General features: G+C 35.3%; 1 protein-coding gene and 1 pseudogene across 3 annotated transcripts; one reads left to right on the top strand and one right to left on the bottom strand.

Moving 5' to 3' along the window:
- The first annotated feature begins 11,122 nt into the window (after positions 1-11,122).
- LOC120146243 lies at positions 11,123-15,764 on the top strand (annotated as a pseudogene).
- A 720-nt stretch (positions 15,765-16,484) lies between these two features.
- On the bottom strand, positions 16,485-19,819 carry LOC120146218 (vacuolar protein sorting-associated protein 25-like). Of its 3 annotated transcripts, none has more exons than XM_039159850.1 (7): positions 19,710-19,819; positions 19,096-19,177; positions 17,987-18,126; positions 17,779-17,832; positions 17,596-17,684; positions 17,419-17,491; positions 16,485-16,870 (listed from the first exon to the last, which is right to left on the bottom strand). In XM_039159850.1, the coding sequence occupies exons 2-7, from the start codon at positions 19,152-19,154 to the stop codon at positions 16,746-16,748; spliced, it is 540 nt and encodes a 179-aa protein (XP_039015781.1). In that variant the 5' UTR covers positions 19,155-19,177; positions 19,710-19,819; the 3' UTR covers positions 16,485-16,745. The 3 variants fall into 3 exon arrangements, with proteins under 3 accessions (XP_039015781.1, XP_039015779.1, XP_039015780.1); XM_039159848.1 differs by lacking the exon at positions 16,485-16,870 and adding an exon at positions 16,906-17,012 and having other exon boundaries at positions 17,416-17,491; XM_039159849.1 differs by lacking the exon at positions 16,485-16,870 and adding an exon at positions 17,079-17,278 and having other exon boundaries at positions 17,416-17,491.
- Positions 19,820-24,108: the final 4,289 nt, after the last annotated feature.

Raw genomic sequence — 24,108 nt, 5'->3', positions numbered from 1 at the left:
TATACCTATCCCAACATTCATACATTGATTCATCATCTCCTTGGCAAAAACTTGTAATATCATTGTGAAGTTGTGTATTCGTATTAGGAGGATTATATTGAAGTAGGAAACTCTTGCATAAATCTGCCCTTGATTTCATTGAGCCAAAAAGAACTCTACTGAGCGAAGATCTCGCTCTATCGCATAGGGAATAAGGAAAAAGTTTTAGTTTAAGCACATCTTCATACACTCCTTGTTGTTGAAATAAATCGCATACTTCAGGGAAAGCGCGAATATGTTGTCTAACATCCTCATTAGGTGAACCACCAAATTGGCCAATGGATTTTAACATATTAAACATCATCGGTTTAAGCTCAAAATGAGTTGCTTGTATTTCAGGTGCCACGATGCCTGGATTGAGATCATCAAGAATTGGATTCAAATGATCTCGTATTGCTCTTGGTATTGCAACTTGAAGATTAATTGCTACATCGAGATCTTCATGATCTCCCATGTTGTTGCCTTGTGACTGTAGTTGGTTTAAATATTCTCTGGTTTGTTGGTCACGTCGCCTCTGTCTAAACATTGTTCCACTTCATGGTCGAATGGTTCCAATGGTTTACCAGCATATCTCAGGGTCATGCAGTAATAAAAACCTATAAAAGGAAATAAAATACGTTAGACTAGATAAATAAAAAGTGACAAGTAAAACTTGTTATGGCGAATAAAAATTTTGTCAGTTGCCAATCCTCAGCAACGGCATCAAAAACTTGATCGCTTGTAAATGTATATTCTAAGCCAAGCAATTATGTGCAAGTATACACAATTGAATCAAGTAATATAGGGTAAGTGAGTATCGTCTCCTCAGGGATTAGTTGAAAGTTTTTAAGCTTCGCCACAACCAGAACTAGTTGTCACAAGCTAATTCCTATTGTCTTGTCAAACTAGAAAACTATTATTAATAGAACAAGAAAATGCTATAAAATATGATTGTAGAAAAGTTTGGTCGAGACAAAATAAATATGCAAATTATCAAAATAAAAATAAAATAAAGGCAAATGTTGATTCAAATATAATTCAAACCACCTCGCATATTCAAACCTACCACGGAGCACTTATGCTAATCTTTTGTGTTGACAAACAATTATTCTAAGTCCAGAATGAATTATTATGACATGCTTAAGCTTCCCGATAGGATTACTAAGTATTCTTAGACAGTTGTTATAGCAATACCACTCACCGATAACTACAACCCTTGGTTTGTCAGACTGTTGGTGTAGCAATACCTCTCGGCATGAACTATAGTCGTTGTCTATCCTACTCTAGCGTCTATCCCTTTTATTCAATTGAAACTCAATCCTTGTCTCTAAGGTAGAAAAGTTATAACATCACCATCTCGGATCCATTCCATTGTTCACGTAGAAGCTCTTACAGTGTCAAGGTAAAATATTCAAACAATGAACAAACCAGTCATGAGCAAAATCATAATTCATCATTCATAAAACAGAAAATCATTGTCTAGGCAAAACAAAGATTAACACCAAGTAAGATAGTCATGGTGCTATCAAAAAGTCATCCAAGTATCATCATTTAATACAACCCCAAATACATAAAGTAGTTAAGAACAAAGGAAGAACGACTCCCAAAATCGGGACTCTGTCGTGACAATTCTTATCAACACCGCGCCTGCCTTGGTGATCAACCTCTCTCGAGACCTGACCACTACTCTGCTACAGTCTGGCTATGGAGGACACCAAGGAAGATCGATTCATAAACGGTGGGGAAGCACTGCAGTTTCTTGCTCACACATTCAGTAAATCTCTCTAACTTTCCTCTTCTTCTTTGGCGGCTATGGTTGGATATTTATAGAGGGGAATCTTCTAAGGTTTCACATGATTGGAGATTCCTTAAATAACCGTATTACTTTGTCCAGACTAAAAAGGAAAGGCGGGTGGTGGCTATCATAATTTTGAGGGCTTGCTTGCACGTGAAGGAAGTCATCCAGCTGGCTTGTGACATAGGCGATTCCGTTATATCCACTTCATACATTCCAAATAAACCTTGTCTTGGCGAGATAAATTTGCTCCTCACGTTCTTTAGCTTCTCTATTCCTTTGGCCCTTACAATTTACGTTGTCGCGACTGAAATATTCTTCCTTCGTAAATTTCTACACATACACAATCCACACAAAGCCTTTCTCCTCAGCATCATCAGTTAAACCAAATAAATCTTGCCGAAGCAAAACTTATCCACCACAAGAAAATATAACCTAAATGCAAATAAAATGTTGTGCATATTTTGTTTAGACGAGTAATAACTTAAGTGAAAAGACTAGAAATTGAGTCTTTTACGGTGTTATCAATATGTTTACACGTTGAGCACGTCTTCTTTGCCTAAATAACCTCTCAATATCAGGTTCAATTGGTTTTAACGGCTCTTCAGAGTGTCTCTGGTCATATACCAAGAAAAACATGAAAAAAGATAAGGAAAATAACAAGTAAAACTATATAAAATATGAAAAAGTAAAATAAAATTGCTATGACAAAACTAATTAACTTCCAGTTGCCAATTCCCCGAAACGGTGCCAAAAATTTTTTGCGAATTGTGACTACTAAATATGGTCGGGAAAATATGTGCAAGTTTACATAATCGAACAAGTAATACAGTTATGAGTAAGTATCATATCCACAAGAATTGGAGGAAATTTATAAGCTTAATGACAGCAATTTACTATTTCACCTAAGTATAGTTAGTGATGATATATATAAATGAGAATGTTGTGGCAAAATGAAATGGATGTTGGTGGGAATTGAGTGATGATGTAATGTAATATGGTAACAAATGGAAATGTCATGGCAAAGTGGATGGAAATGTCTTGGTAAAATTAAATTAAGTGTAGTGGAATCAATTGAAAATGCATAGGCAAAACTAATTGTAAACACTAGATATGATTATAATGACTTTAGACTCCTCACACAACAAGCTACTACGGGAATGAATGTTAGGAGTCACTTAGGAAATTTAAGTCTACTTTTCAGGATGGTCTTACTTCTATGCCTTATTTGCCCAAAAACGTTTACTAATGGTGCCCTATGCTCTCTATAGTCATGGGATTCGACAGGTTCAAGATACCATGGAAAAACATATTGGCGTTAGCAAGGGTAGGGATCCTATTGGTTCTTATAACAGAATATGTCACAGTAATACCACTTAGCGGCAGCACTACCATCTAATCTCTCGATCGAGCACTACTCTTTTTAGTCTATTGAAATCCTAGCCTTATACTTAAGGTTGGATTAGGCCTAGTTACTATCTAAAACCCCTTACATATGTGGATCCCCCTAGTTTCTCTCGAACCCTAAGGATATGCTACTTAGTCATTCTCTTGAACACTAAGTGATCTCCTAAGGAATGGCTACTCTCATAGCTCCTACAACCTTAAGGCATTAAACATCATAAACAAAACAAATAACAGCATACAAAAACAACCATCCATTAAAATAAAACTTAAATATCCATAAGGAACTCCCACCAAATAAGACTAGTTCATGGTGGGGTTCGAATATTCCAAGTAACAAGGCATGAAATTAATCCGTTCCATACAACCCAAATAAGAAAAAAGAGAGCAAACATCAAAAAGAATGAGGGAAAACCTTCGACACGTACTGCCGGAGCTCCCCTCGGGCCACCACGAACTGTCCTAGCTCGCTAGCTCCTCTCGGACGCCTAGCTTGCCACTCCCTCTAGCTTGTTAATAGAGGAATGCCACGGCAAAGACGATTGATGGAAAAAGAAGAGACATTTTTCTCTCTGAAATTAAGCTCAAGTTGACATGTGTAAAATCACTTTTCGTTTGGTGGCTTCATCTCCTATTTACAAGGGGAGAATAAACCTAGAAATTTATGTTAAAATTCCTAGGATACCCCGATCAGGTTCTTTTCATGTATGGGGGTGAGCAGCTGTGGCAATGGTCCTCTCCAAGACAGCTGGGCGTTGCCCCCTCCTGGTATCTTGCAGCTGCATGTGGTCCCGACAGAATCAGCCGACCCAGGTGGCAAATGTTCCCTCCTAGGTGACTAGTGGTTGAAGGCACATGAAGACAAGGACAATTGTCTCTTAAAAATGTCATCTTTTATTTTTTCCTCTTCCAAAATGTCGTTTGAGTTGGCATTTGCATTATGCTCAGCAGTCTCAGCATGTCACATCAATACCCTTTTGCTTATCCTTGCTCCCAAATCTTGCACATCATCAAACAAAACACCTTCCCCATAACGCAGCATCGTTTACAAAATAAAATGCTACGAAAAAATATATTTCCACCATATGCAACTATATGATCATAAATGCATCTATATGATCCTATATGAACTCTTAGACAGTCAATAACTTAATTGAAAAGGCCCTACATATGGCCTTTTCACAGAGTTGTCAATCATACAAAAAGGTATAATAAATTCGATATCAGATAAACAGTATTCATAAAATCAGGTATCGTGTCGTAAAAATGTTCAGTATTATCATAAATCTAAAGTAGTTTAGATGAATAATTTAAAATAGTAATGTAACACCATTAGGAAACAAACATGTACAGGTCTGAGTAATTTGATAAGGAATACTACTACTGAGTCTGTCGATCACGATCAGCGGCAACTCTAAATCCTACGAATCAGAAAAACCATATCGGAATCCTAATATGAATAATAACAACCTCTATTTAAACAATTTACAAATACCTACAAGTAACTCTCGAGGAACGCAAATCGTGTAGATCTGACCTACGCAAAGCATCAGATCTAACCGACCCTTGATCGGGTGAAATACGAGTACCTTTATAAAAATATATTCTCGAATCAATTCCATAATCATATCTTAAATAAGTAAAAAATGCTAAAAATACTAAGTATTTTTGGATTAACGGCTTGATTTAGGGCTTTAGGGTCAGAATTTGGTAAAACATATCATAGAATCGGACCCACGACGTTGAAAAATGTCAAGATGCAGGTTTTCAAAAAAACCAATGCTGGTCAACAGTCAACGGTCACTGATCGGTTAATGGTCAACGGTCAATAATGAACGGTCAACAGTCAATGGTTGACCGATTTGGTTTGGTTTGGGTTAGGTAAGGTCGGCCTACTATCAAGCAGCCCACCAAGTGGTGAAAATTCCCCACGTGTAGTGGCAGCACATAGGGGCATATGTGGGGGCCTTTGAGGTCAAATTGTTTTTTAAAACAATCATACGTGCTTTTTAAGGGGTTTTGTGACACTTACCAAGCTTGATTCACAGTGGTGAAAGCAGATGGCTCGATTTCAAAATGTCAAAAAAATTTCTTCCTCACCCCCTCATACGCAAGCGAAAACGGAGACTAGATGGACACAATGGTGAACTCGGGACAATGCAAGGAACAAGATGGTGCGGGAGGTGTTGAAAATGGAGCAACAGTTGGTGAAAAAATGACTATTGAAGGTTTCCTTCTAATTGGGAAAAAATTAAAGAGAGAGAAAATGAGTTTCCAAAAATGCAAATTGATGAATTTTGGGGTTTTAAACCCAACCAAAAAATGGGTAAATTACACTCTAGGTCCTATAGTTTTGGAGACTTTCTGAATTTGGATCTGAATTTCATCGAAATTTCACTTTTTCCCTCGAATTTAGTTAAAATTTTAATTTAGTTATCGGAAGAATTTTAAGAAAAAATTTTGACCCTAAGTTAGGGTGTGACAGTGTGATAGGTAAATTAGTCTCACCACAAGTCTCTGATATGAGCTTCTGTCAACTGTTCCATCCTCTATTGTATCTTCAAGCTTGTGATTAACTTCTATTGGTTTTTCTTATGGTTTTTACCCTAGTTTGCTAGTTTCTGTTAACAAGTCTAGAATGTATTTTGGTTAGGATATGAAGATCCCTTGTTGTGAATGTACCCCTTCAATAACAATGAAGTATTTTAGCCTTCCAAGATCTTAGACTTCAAACTCCTTCACCAAACACCTCTTTAGATCTTCGATTCCTTTTAAATCATCCCATGTAACTATGATATTATATATATACCAATAGAGTAGTAACTCCCTCTAAAGCAGAATGTTTCACAAACAAAGTGTGATCACCTTGACTTTGCTTGTAGCCCAGCTTCAACATCACTTTGGTAAACCTTCCAAACCAAGCCCTTGGAGATTATTTTAACCCATATAGAGCCTTCTTTAATTTGCACACTTTCTGCCAAGAACTTGTACTAAATACAGGGTACTAAATACAGGTGGGATGTCCATGTAAACTTCCTTCTCAAGATCTCCATGTAAGAAGGCATTTTTAATGTCATACTATTGTAATTTCTATCCTTGATTAGCAGGTAATGGAAGTCTACAATGTTTATCTTTGCAGTATGAGCAAATCTTTCAAGGTAGTCTATTCCATAGGTTTGAGAGTACCCCTTAGCCACTAGCCTTGCTTTGTACCTTTCTAACAATCCATCCGACTTGTACTTTATTGTAAACATCTATCTGCTCCCCATTGTTTTCTTCCCTTCTGGCAGTTTCACCAAGTCACATGTCTTGTTCCTCTTAAGCGCTTCCATCTCAACTTGCATTGAATTCTTCCAATTCTCCTTTTTTTAATGCCTCATACATGATTTTAGGGATCGTGATGGTGTTTAGGCTAGTAAGGAAGATCTTTGGTTGTGAGATAAGTTTTTGTAAGACATAAATAGGAAATGAGGGTTTTTTAGGGTGCAAGTTCTATTTCATTTTTCTAATTTCAATAGGAAAATCAAAATTCCTATGATTATCAGATTTTTCAGTGGTATTTGGATCAAATATAGGTTCAATAGTTACATTCGTTTGTATAAGAGAGGAAGAGGATGATTGAACATGCACTGGTGCTTTTTTCCTTGAGTAGACCAACAGAGGATGAGTAGTGCCCTGAGTCTTTGGCTAAGGAGTGTTAGAATCAGATTGTAGGATGGTAGGTTGTCAAAAATAGGTTGTTGGGTAGGAATAGGATGTTGAGTTAGAGTTGGTGCAGGAAAGTCAATGAGAGGCTGAAGGAGGAAATAGTCTATGTCCGTATCTTTCTTGAATGAAATCTCCCCTAAAGATAATGGAGAATAAAATATTGCAAAAGTGACATCAATTGAAATAAAGTGTTTCCTTTAGGTGGATGATAGCACTATTACCCCTTTTGAGTAGAAGAGTAACTAACAAATACGCATTTTAATGCCTTTGGATCAAGCTTACCACTATTTTGATAGTGTATATGAACAAAAGCAACACAACCAAATATTTAGGTTTAAGGTTGAGTGAGGAACTAAAATTTAGGAAGAAATTAGTTAGGATTTGAATAAGACTTTGAGATTCAAGGACTTTAGTGGGTAGTTTGTTTATCATATAGGTGGTAGTTAACATAACTTCCCTCTAATAGTGTTTAGGGACATTTTTTTAACAAAAGGGCTCTTATTATGGTAAGAATATGGTAATTCTTTCTCTCTGCTACAGTGTTCTATTGAGGGGTGTTCACACAAGAGGACTCATGTATGATGTCTTTTTCTTGAAAAAATTATGATAAGAATTGGTTGAAATAGTCTTTAGCATTGTATGATCGAAATATTTTTGTGTCTTCCCCAAATGGAGTCTTAATCATAGTATAAAAGGTTTTAAAAGTAGAATTCACATCCAATTTCTGTTTTAAAAGAAATATCCATGTCAAACGGTTACAATCATTTATGAATGAGGCAAACCACAGGACCCTAATTATATTATGAATTATGGATGGCCCCTAAACATCACTATGTATAAAGGTAAAAGGGTTGGAATCTCTTTTATTACTCACTGAAAAAGAAGTGCATTTATGCTTTGCAAGTTCACATATGTCACAATGAAATTCCTCAGTATTTAAGGACTTGAACAAAGAAGGAAACATAAGCTTTATAACTTTAAAGGATGGGTGACCAAGATTGAGATGATGACGCCATATTTGATATTTATTGGTTTTAGATTCTGATAAGAGTGAAAAAGGTGGGGAATTCAAAGCACTGACTTTTTCACCGTGGTCTTCAAGGTAATACAGGCCATTTACTTCTTTATCACGTCTAATCATCCTCCTCATTCCTTGTTCCTGAAAAATACATTGAGTAGGATGATAAAAGAACACTGCAATTAGTATCTTTGATAATTTTCTAAATGGAAAAAAATGTTAAGTTTTGGTACTTGAATGACATATTTCAATGTAATGGTTTTACTTATAACAATATCCCCTTTACCAGCTAATGTTATCATAGTACCATCTGCAACAATTTTTTTTTTTTTTTGCTAGGACAAGGTGTATATGTGGTAAATATGAGTGAAGAATTGGTCATGTGATTTGTTTTCCCTTAGTTAATTACCCAAGAGCTTTGGGTGGGTAAATCCAAGGCCTTAGTCCTGATAAGAAGATATACCTGAGAAGACCATACTACATGTACCTGTAGAGGAGGTTTTGTCTAGAGACCCCAGCAAGTTCTTTAGTTTCTCTATTTCTTCTCGATTGAACTCAACAGGTTGTTCTTAAGAGTCTTCAACTAATTGTTTGGTTGTATGTGTTTTTTTCTTGACCCCTTGATGATCCCTCATTCTCTGAATTTTTTTACTTATTATTTATGGTTTCCCATGAAGTTTCTAGTACTTCTCTTTTGTGTTGCGAGGTTTCTTGAATTATGTGTACCATAGAGAGTCCATGTTCACTGATTTTACTGTCTCTTTTGTACTTTAATGTTCCAGACCCGTTTTGCTCTCGATTATAGCTTTAATGATCAAGGTGAACTCTTCTTTTGACTGTTTTTAATCATAAATCTTCTTCTTCCTTCTTCAGCACGAATGATTGCAATAGCTTCATTAAGTGAAGGCATTTCTTCTTTCCATGAATTTAGACCCTTATTGCATCGAATTCAATATTTAGTCCAACAAGAAAATCATAAATTCTGTCTTTTTCAACAAACCTCTTTAGAGCAGCTGCATCTTCACTACATCTCATCTGGATACACTGGCCTACCAAAGGTTCTATAGTAGATTAGAGAATTCAGTGATTGATTTCCTTCCTTGATTGGTGGATGAAATCTTGGTCTTGATTTCATAAATTTAGGTAGTATCTCTAACCTTTAAGTAAGTTTGTTTTACAGCCTCCCCTATCTCTTGGGTTATATTGAGGAACATGCATGTATCATTGATCTCATGAACCATGGAATTCCATAACCAGGACATTATTAATGAATCCTATTTATTCCAAGAATCAAACCTAGATCTCCCTCCTTAGGTCCAGTTAAAAGAAGATGAATCAAGTTACCTCTACCCTTTAGGAACGTACGAACAAGTTGAGACCATTTAAGGTAGTTTTTTCCATTCAACATATAGGCAGCTTATATATTTTGCAAGTCACCTATCGGATTAGAGTAACTTCCTTCTTCACAGTAACTTCCTGGATTGTCTCATAACTACTGGTACCAACCACCTCAACTATGTTTTTCATTGGGTTAACAATACACACTCGAGGGAAGGATCAAAGAATAAGAAAGGGTTGCTAAACTGAGATTAGCAGGACCCAGGAATGAGCCAAAAAAGCTCTGTTATCATGTTAAAAGTAGAGAAATTCTCTGTAAAACTCTTATATATTTTTTGTAGGATGTGTTACACATTTATATATAAGTTGTAGCCTTAACTTATGAAACTCTTAAGCTAGGAAAGTAACTAATTCTAGGGAAAGATACAATCCCTTAGGGTGCGTTTGGTTCACGAAATGTAAGATTATCAGTGGGAATGTAAGATTACTAGGGAATAGGATTACTGGGAATGTTGTATTTTGTGTTTGGTTGGCTTAGCATGAATGTAAGATTAGCATGTTTGGTTAAAGGAATAAAAGATTGTTGGAATGTATATTTGACCAAATTGTCCTTATTATATATTTGACAAGTTGGAAAATATTTATATATTTTATTTAAAAAAATTAAATTCATAAAATTTATATATTTTTTTTACAAAATTGAAAATATATAAAGATTTAATGAAAGGGTAAAATTTTATTTTAACCCCTGAATTTCATATAGAATTTTAATTATAGACTTTTTTTGTAAATCTAAAATAGTTTAAGGATAAATTTATAATTTAACCTTCGTAGAATTTTTATTATTCAATGACAGAAGAATGATATTTTTTAAAAAAAATTAAGGGTATTTTAGTCCAAAATGCAGGTAATCCAACAATACCTAAGGAAAGGGAGGTAATGACATTCCCGGTAATATACCTAAAAAAATCCACTATTGGTAATTTTACATTATCGAGAATGGGATTCTCAGGCTAACAAAAAAGGAAAATGTGGATTCCATTCCCCTTGGAATCTCACATTCTCCCATCTAAATGCCCCCTTAAAGTTAGGGATTATAACTACTAAAAGATATTCACATAATCATTTCTAATTACTCATAATATTTATAATTTAGGATCTATTTTCTGACACATTGTGTTGGAAAGCAAATTTTTTTGTGAGCATGCTAAATGGGTGGTTTGTAATCCTTTCGGTTCATGATTTAAGAAAGTTATGGTTTACAATTTTATGAATCTTTTTGAAAATATTGGCTTCCGGACTTATCATTGTCATTTTCGATCAAATTATAAGCCAATTTTATCTCGTACTTGATCTGCTTAACTATTTGATGATTTTGTTTATCTCCTCTACAATTCCATTTAATTTATGTATGAAGTGGCCTAATAAGATAAGCTTGTTGATTTATCAAATTTCTTCATTAAAATTAATGAAACTATGTCAAAGTATAAGCAAGATTTTTATTTTTGTTCTTCTGTCTCTGCTCTGGAATAGAATGATAAAAAGGGTCCTAGGACTATGGATGATGATGACATCATAGATGAAAGTGGTGTTGATAAAGAGTTTTAGGAAACTGGTTGTGCTATGATATTTTTAGGTTTATGTACTTTGAGATTCAAATTTTTTGGTAGATCAAAATGTGATATGAAGTTAACTTTATAGATTTTTGGTTTACCTTAATGATCTTTTAGGTAGAAGAAGATGATGAGGATCCAAAGATTAAGGAGTTATTTAAGGTGGGTAAGAAAAGGAAGAAGAATGAGAAAAGTCCTGCATAAATTGCATTGCTAGTTGAGAGTGTCATGGCTGAGCTTGAGGTAACTGCTGAAGAAGATGAAGAGCTTAATAGACAAGGGAAGCCAGCAATTAATAAACTCAAGAAGTTACCACTTCTAATTGAGGTTCTCTCAAAGTAAGTTGCTTCCCAAGTTAAAATTATTTGCTTGCATTTATCTAGAAATGACCATTCTCATATTTTTGAATCATTCTTTATGCAGGAAGCAGCTTCTATCAGAATTCTTAGATCATGGAGTTTTAACCTTGTTGAAAAATTGGCTTGAACCCCTTCTTGATGGAAGCTTTACCAAATATAAATATTCGTGCTGCTATTTTGCAGATTTTAACTGACGTATAAACTGGCATCTTTCTATAATAATTGCCAATGCCCTGACTTTTTTTGGCATGGAACTTGAAATGTCGTCTTTCTTTCAGTTTGCAATTGATCTAGAACGGCATGCTAGAAGGGAGCAGCTAAAGAGAAGTGGTCTTGGAAAAGTAAGAAACTTTCTTGCAACAACAATCACATTCCGCTTTGTATTATGAAACATCTTTCGATTTTGATTCTTTCAACCCAGGTCATTATGTTTTTATCAAAATATGATGAGGAAACCACTTCCAACAGGAAACTTGCTAAGGATTTGGTTGATAAATGGGTAATGTTCTGGTTTAAACTCCTGTTGCTTATATTCTAAATTTCTCCCTTGCTTCATTCTTATCACTTTTGATCTATATCATCTATGGTCGTGCCTTGTGACTATATTTTTTACTGATTAGCATGTTGCATTAGGTGTATAGTTTTGATTGTTGAATTTTTAGTTCTTTTGATTTAAGTGAAAACCTAATGCTCCGTTTGGAAACTTGGATTTTAGAATTTGGATTTTATTGACTATGTAAATGATAATTAAAAAAATACATATATTATGGATAAATTTAAGATTCAATTGAAAATGTAGTGGAAAAGCATCAAAACACGCATTTATCAAATCCAAATTTATATTGTGAATATCAAAATCACTACTAAACTCCTTTTGGCATGATAGTTTGGTGGGTAATATTCCCTTGAAAGAGAGATTTCCGCGTCTTTTTGCACTTTCCTTACATTTACATAAAGATGGAAAAATTGAAGCCTTTAGAAATCAATCTGCCTCGGGATGGTGGTGGGATGTTCAAATGAGGAAGAATCTAGCGGATTGGGAGATAGAACAGGGGTGGAATTGAATGCTCTGCTTTGCAATCTGCCTAATGAGTCTTTTAAGGATGATTGTTGTGTGTGGTCAGGAAATGAGGAGTGTTCCTATTCGGTCAGCTCTTGCATTAAGCTTATGAATGCTACAGTTGAGATCCATTTTTTATGGTCTAAAAAAGTATGGCTTGGTGTTGCTCCTCCTCATGTTGAAGCCTTTGTTTGGCAAGTAATTCATCAAAAGTTGGCTATCAAAGTGGAGTTGCTAAACGGGGTGTCTCGCTTGACGATTCCCTCTTTCCTTTGTGTGGTTTGGCTCCTGAGTCAGTAGATCATTTATTTGTTTCATTTGGTATGGCGTGGATCTTTGGACGAAATTTTTGAGATATTGGAATGTGCCGTTTTTTTGCCTGACAATCCTGCTCGACTTATTTCTGTCTGGGGTGATTTAGTTCTGAGGTCGAGCATTTGGACATTTATCCCAGGTGCGGTTGTGTGGTCGATTTGGAAATTTAGGAATGAGATTGTCTTCGAGAAAAAGAAGTTTGATTCTGCGCAGTTGTTCTTCTTAACTAGATATAGACTTTCAGCGTGGTTTTCTGCAAAATATCCCAAAGTTTTTATCCCTTTTGACTGTCTTGTGGGGGATCCTTCTCCGACTGATCATTGGTCAAGTTGTCCAAGAGTTCCATATGTTTCCTCGTAATGGTGTCCTCTCCCTACCGTTTTTTTTAAAGATAATGTCAATTAGGCAATGGATAATCAATGGAGCAGGGGGTGTTGGTGGGATACTTAGAGATTCATATTGTAATGTGTTGGGGTCATAGTCACATGGATCGCGGTACGCTCCGGTACGGGAACGTGGAACGGGATCGTAATTCGCTAGGTCCCTAAAATTCGGTACGATGGGGGTAGACTTATTTCGGATCGCTCCGGTACGATGTACCAGTTTCTTAGATAGAGATCAATTATAGAAGAAATTTAGAAATGCATGTTTTGTTTGTCTTATTTATTTATTTAGATTTGAGGTTTATCAACTGAACTGCTCAATTTAATAATATTGAATTTTAGAGGGATCAAAAAGTAAAAGGATTAATCTCTAAATTTGAGTAGAATAGAGGATCTAAAATCAAAATTAGACCAAAACTAAATGTAATATATTTTATATAAAAACCAGGCTCTTCCTACTTCCATTTTCAATTTTAAATCTCTTATTTTGCCATATCTCTCTTTCTCTAAATCCCCTCATTTATCCTTTCTGGTTTCTTCTTTCCATAATCGAAGATGCGTGAGATCCTTCACACTCAAGGTGGCCAGTGCGACAACCAAATCGGAGCCAAGTTTTGGGAGGTTGTTTGTGCCGAGCACGGTATAGATCCAACCAGTCGTTACCAAGGAGACCAAGATCTTCAACTAGAGAGAATCAATGTCTACTACAACGATGATGGGCTCTTCCAGCTCCGGTGAGGCCACGATGACAACACCTAAGGTAAGGCTCTTCAACTCACTGTTTTTTTCTGGTTTCCCCGAATGGTTTCCCCTCTCCCTCTTCTTTTCCTCTGATTTTTCTTTCTCAAACCCCCAATCCCTTTATTTTTCTGATTGCATCTCCTCTTATCCCTGCTGCAAAACTACGATGTACCGAATCGCGATTTTGAAACTATCCGAACGCGTTCGTACCGCGTTTTGAATCGTAACATTCAGTACGTAGTCATGGGCTATTGAGCGATTTATGTAACTATGGTTGGGGTCATTTTCTAAAAGTGTTGGTTCTATGCCTCCTATTTTGGTGGAGCTTATGGCGTTGAAGTCGGGTTTAAGGTTATTTATGGATTCTGATTGGAGCAGGCATGGGCGTCTAATTTTGGAAACTGATTGTACTAAAGTTGTGGATTGGATTAAAGACCCTGGTTCTTGCTCTCCCTTGTTTGTCTCACTGGTGAAGGAGATTGCTGCTATAGTCTTGGAGAGAAATGTGATTTTGAGAGTTATTCCGAGAAGCGAATTGGGAGGCTAACAATTTAGCTAAAACAAGAATTGGTTAATGTTGTTTGAATGGTCCTTTTTGGGTTTGATTTTGTTTTGTGATTGGTTTAGAGGCTATTGGGTGGGTTTTGTTGTATTGGGTGATTATTGGATTTCAGGTGGTAGGTCTTGTTTTAAGTTCTATAGGAGTGGTTTCTTGGATCTCTTTAGGAGGTTGTATTTTTGTTTAAGGTTGTATCTGAATTGTATGGTTGTTGTATTTGTGGTTTTTGTTTGGTAATAAAACTTTTTGAGGCACTCTTTTCCTCCTTTCAATGTCCATTGAGATACATCTTTGTATTTCGACGGTGGGTGAAGGGTTTTTTAATGAGGCCTACCTTTATTACAGAAAAATAATAATAGCTACTACAGGCATCGAACAAATCCATGGATTTGAGGAATAATAAAAAAAATGTTATGTTATCAAGTATTTTATTACACAATTTGCACTATGTTTCAAATCCAAATTCTGAAATCCAAGTTCCCAAATGCTACATAAGCTTATGTTAATCCAATTTTGTTTGTTAACATTTCTCAAGATATCTTAAAATTATTTTTTCCAGCTATCAATGGTATTTTATTTATTTATTTTGTCTAGTTCGATTAAGTCCCTTTTATTAATAATTTTGAACATAATGCAGAGTAGGCCAAACTTTAATAAGAGCACTAGGTTTGAAGACATGAGAAATGTTGATGATGATAGGGTTCCAATGCGAAGGCCGCCAGTGAAGAGGTACCCCTTTAGTTAGTTTTATGCAAAATACGATTTCATGTTTACTTACAATGTGCATGTGTTTTCATGTTGTGGTTTCTTACTGGTTTTTCGAAAATTCCTTTGTAGGCCTGCAAGTAGAGCTGCATCAATGGACTCTAGAGATGGTGATTTTGATTTAGAATTTTCTCGGTAATGTGTGATCAAATGTCTGGCCAAACATTTGGTTTAACATTGTTGTTCTGATCATATATGCTATTGATCATTGTTGGTTATAAACTACAGGGACCACAAGTCTGGTCGATCATCGTCAGGTCAAAATGCTTCCATGTCTGAATCTTCTTCAAGGTAACATGCTTCAAGACAAGATGCAACACCAATGGATTTTGTCGTGCGTCCTCAGTCTAAGATTGATCCAGATGAAATTAGGGCTCGTGCAAAACAAGTTGTACAAGATCAGCGCCGTTTAAAGGTATCATCTTCTCTCTCTGGTATTAAATTGAGTTGGTTTTATTATTTGGATAAAGTTTGTTAAGGAAACCAAAGGGGATGTTTATGTTGTATTGTTCCTTTAGCAGTCAGAACGCCCTCTATTCTCGTCTCGACATTTTCTGAAATGCGAATGTTTTTTCTTTCATGGCCAGATGAATAAGAAGTTGCAGCAGTTGAAAGCCCCCCAAAAAGCAGCAGCTGCAGGCGACTAAACTTAGCGTTGGAGGGTCATGGTATGCTCAAGTACCTGTAAATGATAGCCCAACAGTCCGCATGCCCAAACCACAACCTCTAATACTTCGCTGAGGAATGGTTCTTTGATGCAAATGTTTCTGATTTACATATCCAATTGATTCTAATCAATGAGAGGGATTCATTGTGGGGATTTTACGACGTTCCATTGATTGTCCTGGAAAAACACCTCGAGCTCAGTTCAAATAAACTGCAGCGATAAAGGATGAAGGATAATCCGTAGGCAACTGGTTTTGGGGCATCCCGACAATTATATACCTGCTAATCCGATGCCCACCCCGCCGGTAACATAATGTTTCAAGTGCTTGCTAGCGTAAATGGTATTTGAATTGTTTCTTTTTCCCTGTTTACCACCTCCATGTACGTGTTATGCATATAAACAGAAAAAGGTCAGTTCTAAAAACTCGTCTAATTGATGATGCAACTAGCAATTAGGTATTTGACTTCTTTTGGTATATTATTGACCACGACGCCAATATTATTTGAACAATTCAGTAAAATAAGTGGTTTGATTTGATCAAGCATCTGGTTGGTCCAGGCAACTGACTCATCTAATACAATCGAGTCATCCATCAGTTTCTTCCAAAGATCCATCAATATCTCTTTGAACGATAAAAAAAGGCATGCTCAATGACACTGCACAATCACAGAAAGCAAAATCCGATCCAAAGCTGCCGTCTTTAAGGGATGCTGATTGCAAGAAATAACCCCTTCCATTTTCTTCTGTAATTCATTTTTACTGTAGAAGAACAGTAAATATTTAGTTCAGATCAAATGCTCTGACAAACTAGTCAATTCTTATTGTACATCTTCAGAAATTGGGGGAAAAAGAGAAAATGATGGCTCCAGTCTAGGAGTAATATTCCAACAGGTTTGGCTTTCAACATATATCATACCAACAGGCTGCTGGGTTCCTGATTAATGTTCTGATGATCAATAGTCAATAGGCTGCCTTGCCCCTGAACGCCAATTGGATGAATCATTATACAGAGAATTTTATGCCTTCATCATCAGTTGAAGTTCCCTTAAAAATTGCAAGCTTCCCCTTGGCAAAAGGAAATTTATCCAAGTCAAGTTCGTTTACATGATTAAATGTGTGAATGGATGCATATGGATTATGATATATGCTTTTATTTGCTTTTCCAGATGGAGAAGTTCTACTGTGGATAGGAAGACTTACAAACTAAAGAAATTAAAAAAAAAGTTGTTGAATATGAATGACATTGGTTCTTTAAATTATTCCCTGCCTCTGCATGAGAACCATAATTCATAAATCAATAAGTTGTCACTTAATTGAAATAGCATAGATTCTTTCAAAATGAAATCCTAGCAAGAAGTTAAGGGACCTTGCCTCGGACATACATGAACTTGTGGGAAATTGAAAGTGTACATATACGAAACTGCAGTCCAATACATAGTTCCACATGGAAATCCAATTACCACCGATTAGGATAGGTATAATTCATTTCGTTCTTTTCCATGGGGATATGCAGTTGTTATATATAGCAGTCCAAACTAGCAAAATCCACAAGCCAGACCCTCTATTAAAACTATGGACAGGCAAGAGAGAAGAAGGAAAAAGAACCATCTCCAATATCGATCAAGCAGCAGGATTCAATAACCAGCTTAATCTAAAGAAGTGTATATTTTACCTGTCCCTCGTGATTCAATCCCTGATCGTATTTCCTCAACAGTCATAACACTGTCCTCAAAGCCATTATCTTTCACCTTATATCATACAGAAATATATATCAGAAAATAATGTTTGGAAGACAGCAATGTAAAACTAAGAATTTATTACCAGAATAGTGACTGAACCAAGGTTAACTCACAAAATTCACAATAATGTCAGCCCAATCTTGAATACGGTGCCAAAGGATAAGGCAACTCCTACGTCCTTTATCCAACCATTCTGCTCGTCCTGTTGCAAAAGAACAAAAATTTAAGAGCTTCCAATGAATTAAGGATGCTGAAGTATACTATTGGATTAATCAACCGGTAGAACCAGCAAAGACCTTCTGCAACCAAGTCTGAGAGGAATGCTTCCCTGGCTTCGTGACTGAGAGTGCCTGCAACATGACCAGAAAAAAGTATCTTCTTAGGTATATACTACTCAAGAGAACATAGAATTGTTTTATAAGCACAACCACAAACAAATGCACCATTACAGTTTCATAGCTCTAATCAGATGGCTTAACCAGAACTTAGCAAAACCGTTCTTACGTTCTATCGCAGAATTTGAGAAGAGAGGAAATTCTTCCTCAAGCTTGATTACAAATATCTTCTGAGTCCTGCAGTAATCCAGAATCAGTTCCTTCCAAAGTTGTATCTGTTTCTCACGAGTCTCCCTCACTGGCTGCAAACTGCATAAAATCAACCCCGATTCTTAAAATCCTCGTTAACAATCAAGGTGAAATAAAACGAAAAAGATTGAAATAGGTGTTGACAATAGAAGAAATATTATATATACAGATACAACTTAATCCAAATTTGAAATGCCAACATTCATTTGATTTGGTAGAGTGGTCATTCTTAATTCTAGTTAACAAGCTTCAATCTCTGATAACCTCAAATACTAACCACACACACTATAGCAAGGATCAAATATGGTTTCCCAAAACCAGGCGGAGGTAAAAGATCTGGTTATTCCAGGCTCCTAAATACCGGGTTTGATAAAGCCAGGTCCCGATGTTGATCTGTTTGCTCAAGAAAGAAAAAAGGGTACTACAAGTAAAAAGTTCGAGGTAAACATAACCCTCAACCAATGATCTCATCCACTTGAAAGAATCTTGAACCCAGTTGGAGGAAACAAAAGCGTGCAAGCCAGACCTAGTTTGGATCCACTACGATCTTATTATAAGATATTTAGTGAACGAAAAAGCCCAAAGCGAAACAGAGTTTCAGGAATGCTCGTTCGTCAAAAGCTCTGATTTGGTTAGAGGTATGTACGAGTAGAGGAAAGCATCCTAAGTCGTCGCACGGAAAGCTAAATGCTTTCGTAAGCAAGATAAAGTTTGTGTATATCAATTATATACAGATACAACTTAACAAATTTGAAATGCCAACATTCATCTAATTTGGGAGTGCTCACTCTTAATTCCAATTACCAAGGTTTCATTTCTAGTAACCTCAAATATCATAAATATATCAACAAATTTGAACTAGTATCCAGCATACTTCACAGGTGAAGATCAACCTTCTTCATGGATATTCAAAATTATTAATGTTTCTTCCTTTCTTAAAGAGAGAAACTAGAAGGAATAATAAATCACTCAAAGTGCTACTAGCAAATGAATAAAGCAAACACTGAAAGGAAAAAGAGAGGTGAATACGTGAAGTATGGTGGGTAATTGAAAAAGTGCGGAAGCTTGAAATCACCCAATTTCTGCATCTCTCGGGACTTCACAGTAGATGCTGCCAAAAAAAAATTTATCAGTAATCGATAGGCAAAGGAAATAAGTGAAGAGGAGGATAAGAGAAATTTAGCAGAAGAACATCAACAAAACAAGCTTTCCAACATATCGTCAAAAAGAACCTTAGAAGAAATAACCAGAATCAACAAACAACGATAAAAGAAACAAGAAAAACAGAGGAATTGAAGACTAGGAGCACAAATTATGAAAGCGAGATTAATAGTAGTATGATGTTTTATTGCATATTTGGCGCATTAGATTCTAATAATTAAAGAAAAAGAAATATTAAGATAGATGAATCTCATCCTGTAAATTATGTAAAACCATGTGCAAAGGCACACTAATATACTAAAGATTAAGTAAAATTTTAAATTGATTGTGTATCAAATAATAAACTACAAATTCTAATACAAAAAAGAAGAAAAGATGCAGCTCAGATTTGCGATTGGATTCAAATAAAAACTCAAAATTGCTAATGAACTGAGTTCTCAAGCATCAAATATTCAAATAAGAGAAAAGGGAGAAAATTATACCTGATCAGAGAGAAGTTTTTAGCTTTCAAGTCTAGATTTCAACTCTCTGAGTTTGCGGTTTTCCTTTTCTTAAATTCCTTTTAGGTCGGTGATTTTGACGGTCAGATTTATGATCTTCGATTCGGAACCTTTTAAGTAATTTCCGATAAAATGGTAAAATTAGGGGAAACGAACATCAAAGAAAAAAAAAGGGATTTAAAAATAATTAAGAAATAAAAATGTTTTTATAATTACAAATAAAGTCGTCACTGGATAAAAATAATTTCGATAAAGATATTTACAGGTGCAATATTTTTTTATAAAATTATTAATAATTGTCAATAAGTTTATTTTAATAATTGTATTCTGATATTAAATCGTAACAAGTAAAATATTAGAAAATTTGTTAGTCATTTTTTATAGAATTTTATTTTAATCTTTATATTTTGAGAAAATAACTTCAGTGACCGAAAATGTCTTATAATATATGATTTTAACCTTTTTTTTTTTTGGATTTACAAAAATGACCAATAAATTCGCAACACGAACTCCAATTTCGCAACTCATTTTCCAAATTCGCGTTGCGATTTTCCAAATTCGCAACACTGAATTTTAAATTCGCAACTCGATTTCTAAATTCGCAACGCGAATTTTTTTTTCGCAACTCGATTTTCGAATTCGCAACACGAATTTTAATTTCGCAACAGGTTTTAGTTTCGCTTTTAATTTCGCAACAGGTTTTAGTTTCGCAACACGAATGTTTTGGGTATATAACTACGCATCAGCAGCAACTCATAACCTAAATCCCTGCAACTCATTCCATCTCCATCTATCACTCTTTCCGGCGACATTCGTTCTTATCCAACGACATCCTTCCTCGTCTCTAATTTTTTTTACATAATTTTATTTCTATATAATTTTTCAATGATTTCTCTCCCAAATTATTAACTATCAACTTAATAAAGGTATGTTTTCTCTAGTTAGATGATATGTAGTTTATAGCTCTTTGTTTAGTAAATGAATTTACAATTTGTAGAATGAAATCATCTAATGTTGATCATATTTGGATAGATTTGTATGAAACTCTAATGTTACGTGTTGCAAAGAAATTAAATTTAGAGCCTCTAAGTGGATTTAGGCTATCTTATCAGAGAAAAGGTAAAGTTTATTTGTTAACCGACAATGAAGATGTTGAACGATTCATTGCTTACATTAGTGTTTCGCAAGAAGATGATGGTACATTGTATGTTGTTGAACCTAGAAGTAGTGAAGTTGGGTCAGTAGCGGGTAATAATCAACTAAGTTCTTCAACCCTAGTTTATGGTGCTCACAATGTACAACGTTGTTATCAACCTCAAAATTTAATGGTTCCACCACAATTTCATCACCAAGAAAATTTTGTTTCACCACATTTCCAATACCAAACACAATATCAAACACAATCTCAAAACCCACAACATTTTCCTAATCCAAATCCCAATCAACTTTCAGCACCAAATTCCGGTTTTCGTATTGACCAGTTAGACGATTATAAGCCAACAGAAAAAATTGTGAGTACTAGTCAGTATTCAAAATTTGATATTGGTCAATACTCGGACTTTGATCTTGGTAAATACTCGGATTTTGATGATGTTTCAGAAGAAGAAACAGACTATGCGTGTAATGATTTTGATATTGGTCAATACTCGAATTTTGATGATGAAACAGCCGTTGCTGAGGAAGATGTTATTGATAATAATGAGGGAGGAGTTACGACTGTGAATGAACATGTTGAACATCCATTATGTAATTCATATAACCCTGAAGAAGAAAAAGAAGAAGAAGAAGAAGTTCCCGAAGAAAAGAAAAAGAAGAAAATGTCAAGGGAGTATAATTGGAATATGCCAGAATTACTTCAGATACCAGAAGAAGAGTTGGTAAAGATAGTAGTTGATTGTTACACAAAAGTTATTCGTATCAAGAAAGATGATTGTTTTGATACAAAGGAAGACTTGAAGATAGCTTTGTATACGAAATGTGTGGAAGATGGCTATCAACTAAAAGTTAACAAATCAAACAAAGATCGTTTCGAAACAAAGTGTATGATTGACAAAAACTATACGTGGTGTATGATTGTAAAGAGGATAAAAGATTGTGAAATGTTTCAAGTTAGGACTTTTATTGATAAACATACATGTTCAAGAACCCAAGTTTTTCCTCACCATAGACAGGCAAACAAAAAGGTGTTGGGTGGTTTTTTGGCTGAGTTAATGTTTTTGAATGGCAGGGTATATCGGGGTTATGAAATTATGACTGACATGAATGCTCTGTTCAAGATTAGTATCTCATATTCTTAAGCTTGGAGAGCCAAATGTTATGCCTTGGAATTGTTGAGGGGGTCTCCAGAAGTATTGTTTGCCCAACTGCCGACTTATTATCACAATTTAAAGCTGAAAAATCCTGAGTCGGTAACTCATATCAAAACAGATAGAGATTGACGCTTTGAGTCGTTGTTTATCGCCATTGGTGTTGCGGTTAGTAAATCAATATAATTTGTTGACTCATTTTTGCTAGTTACATGCATTTCACATTTAAATGATTATGTCTTGTGTATATTATTTTGTAGATTTGTTCGTTTATTACTTGCATGCACCCAATTATTATAGTTGAGGGAGCACATTTGAAAGGTCGATACCTTGGAGTAAACTTATTAGCAGTAGCCATGGATGCTAACAATAGGATATTGCCAATAGCTTACGGGGTTGACAAATCTGAAACCTTTGATTCATGGACATGGTTTATGGGGCATCTTAGGGATTGCATAGGTCCTATTAGCAATCTGACAATCATATCCGATAGGGCAAACTCAATTGACAACGTTGTTAGAAGGTGTTTCCCAGATGCTTTTCATGGACTTTGTGGTGTTCATTTGTACAGAAATCTAAAATCAATGTCTGCTGGTATAAAAAATCACAAATGGACATACTGGAAGACTATAAAAGCTTATCGGGAAGTAGATTTTAATAACATATAAATTGTTTAAGACGTGTTTTGCCTCAATGTGCTCAAACACTAGAAGATGTCGGGTTTGAAATATGGTCAAGAGTACATCAACTTGGAGCAAGATATGGTTTCATGATGTCTAATAATGCAAAATCAATCAACGCTCTAAGTCGTCATTCCTAGAAATTACCCATTACTATGTTAATGGAGTTTTTTCGAGCCTCTATTCAACAGTGGTACTACAAGAAAAGAAACCATACATGTATTATTTCTTTAAATTCGTAACTTATCATATATTTTACTAAGTATTATTTATTTAAATTTACAGGAACATTGGAATGTCGTGTTACACCATGGACTGAAAAAAAGATAACGAAATGTGTTGTGAAGTCAACGTCATGGAGAGTTGAACCAGGTTCAAACACTTTGTTTGAAGTATTGGATAATAACTTAAATGAGCTTCTCGATCTAAATGCAAAGACGTGTAGTTGTATGAAAAGGAAAACATTTGGTTATCCGTGTAGCTATTTATAAAAGTTCCTCTTCATCTAAATCAAGATGATTCAAGCGCATACGCTATGGATTGGTACACTACAGAAGTATATCGACAGACTTATGCAGAGATTGTCTACCCTATTCCACATCCTTCTGAGTGGGACATACCAGATGACTTACAAACAGTTTTGCCACCAGTCATAGACAGCAGGCTACCTGGCCGACCAAAAAATCACGATTGTATACCGTCTAAGGGTGAAGAGAAGAGGATATCGACATGTAGTCGGTGCAAGAAAAGTGGTCATACATGGTTGACATGTGGATCACCAGTGCCATCACAATAATCTTTTCCTCTACCAAAATATAGATCATCATCAAAATACAAAGCTCATATGGTGCAAAGCAAAAGAAAATCAAAATCGCAATCAAAATCAAAATCTCAATCATAACCGGCTTCACCTTTTGGGACTTATTAACTTAGGTGATTTTTAAATGCAAACGTTGTATTATGTGTATTTTATGTGTGAATGCATACATTTCAGTTAGACATTCATTACTGACTTGAGTTTGAACATTTCTATGATTTTTTCAGTTGTTATCACTTATCATATTGTTGTCTGTTATCTTTTTGAAGGTGTTTTCCTTGAATTCGCAACGCGAAAGTAAAATTCACGTTGCGATTGTTGCAAAAGTCAAATTCGCGTTGCGATTGTTGCGAAAGTCAAATTCGAAACGAGAAATCGTAACGCGAATTTGACTTTCGCAACCATCGCAACGCAAAAATCGCAACGCAAATTTGATTTTCGCGTTGCAAATTTGTACCTTCAACATGTTTTTTTTACTTCAACATAATGTAGATTGAAATTTAAAACAACAAATCAACTTTTACAAATCAATTAAATAAGCAAAAAATAAGAATTATTTACACATCAATTAAACAAAT

Source organism: Hibiscus syriacus, unplaced genomic scaffold (assembly GCF_006381635.1).
Source record: "Hibiscus syriacus cultivar Baekdansim isolate YM2019G1 unplaced genomic scaffold, ASM638163v2 tig00110904_pilon, whole genome shotgun sequence".
NCBI classification, from domain to species: Eukaryota; Viridiplantae; Streptophyta; class Magnoliopsida; order Malvales; family Malvaceae; genus Hibiscus; species Hibiscus syriacus.
The sequence above is the reverse complement of the archived record's forward strand: the minus strand, read 5'-3'. Positions and strand labels throughout refer to the sequence as shown.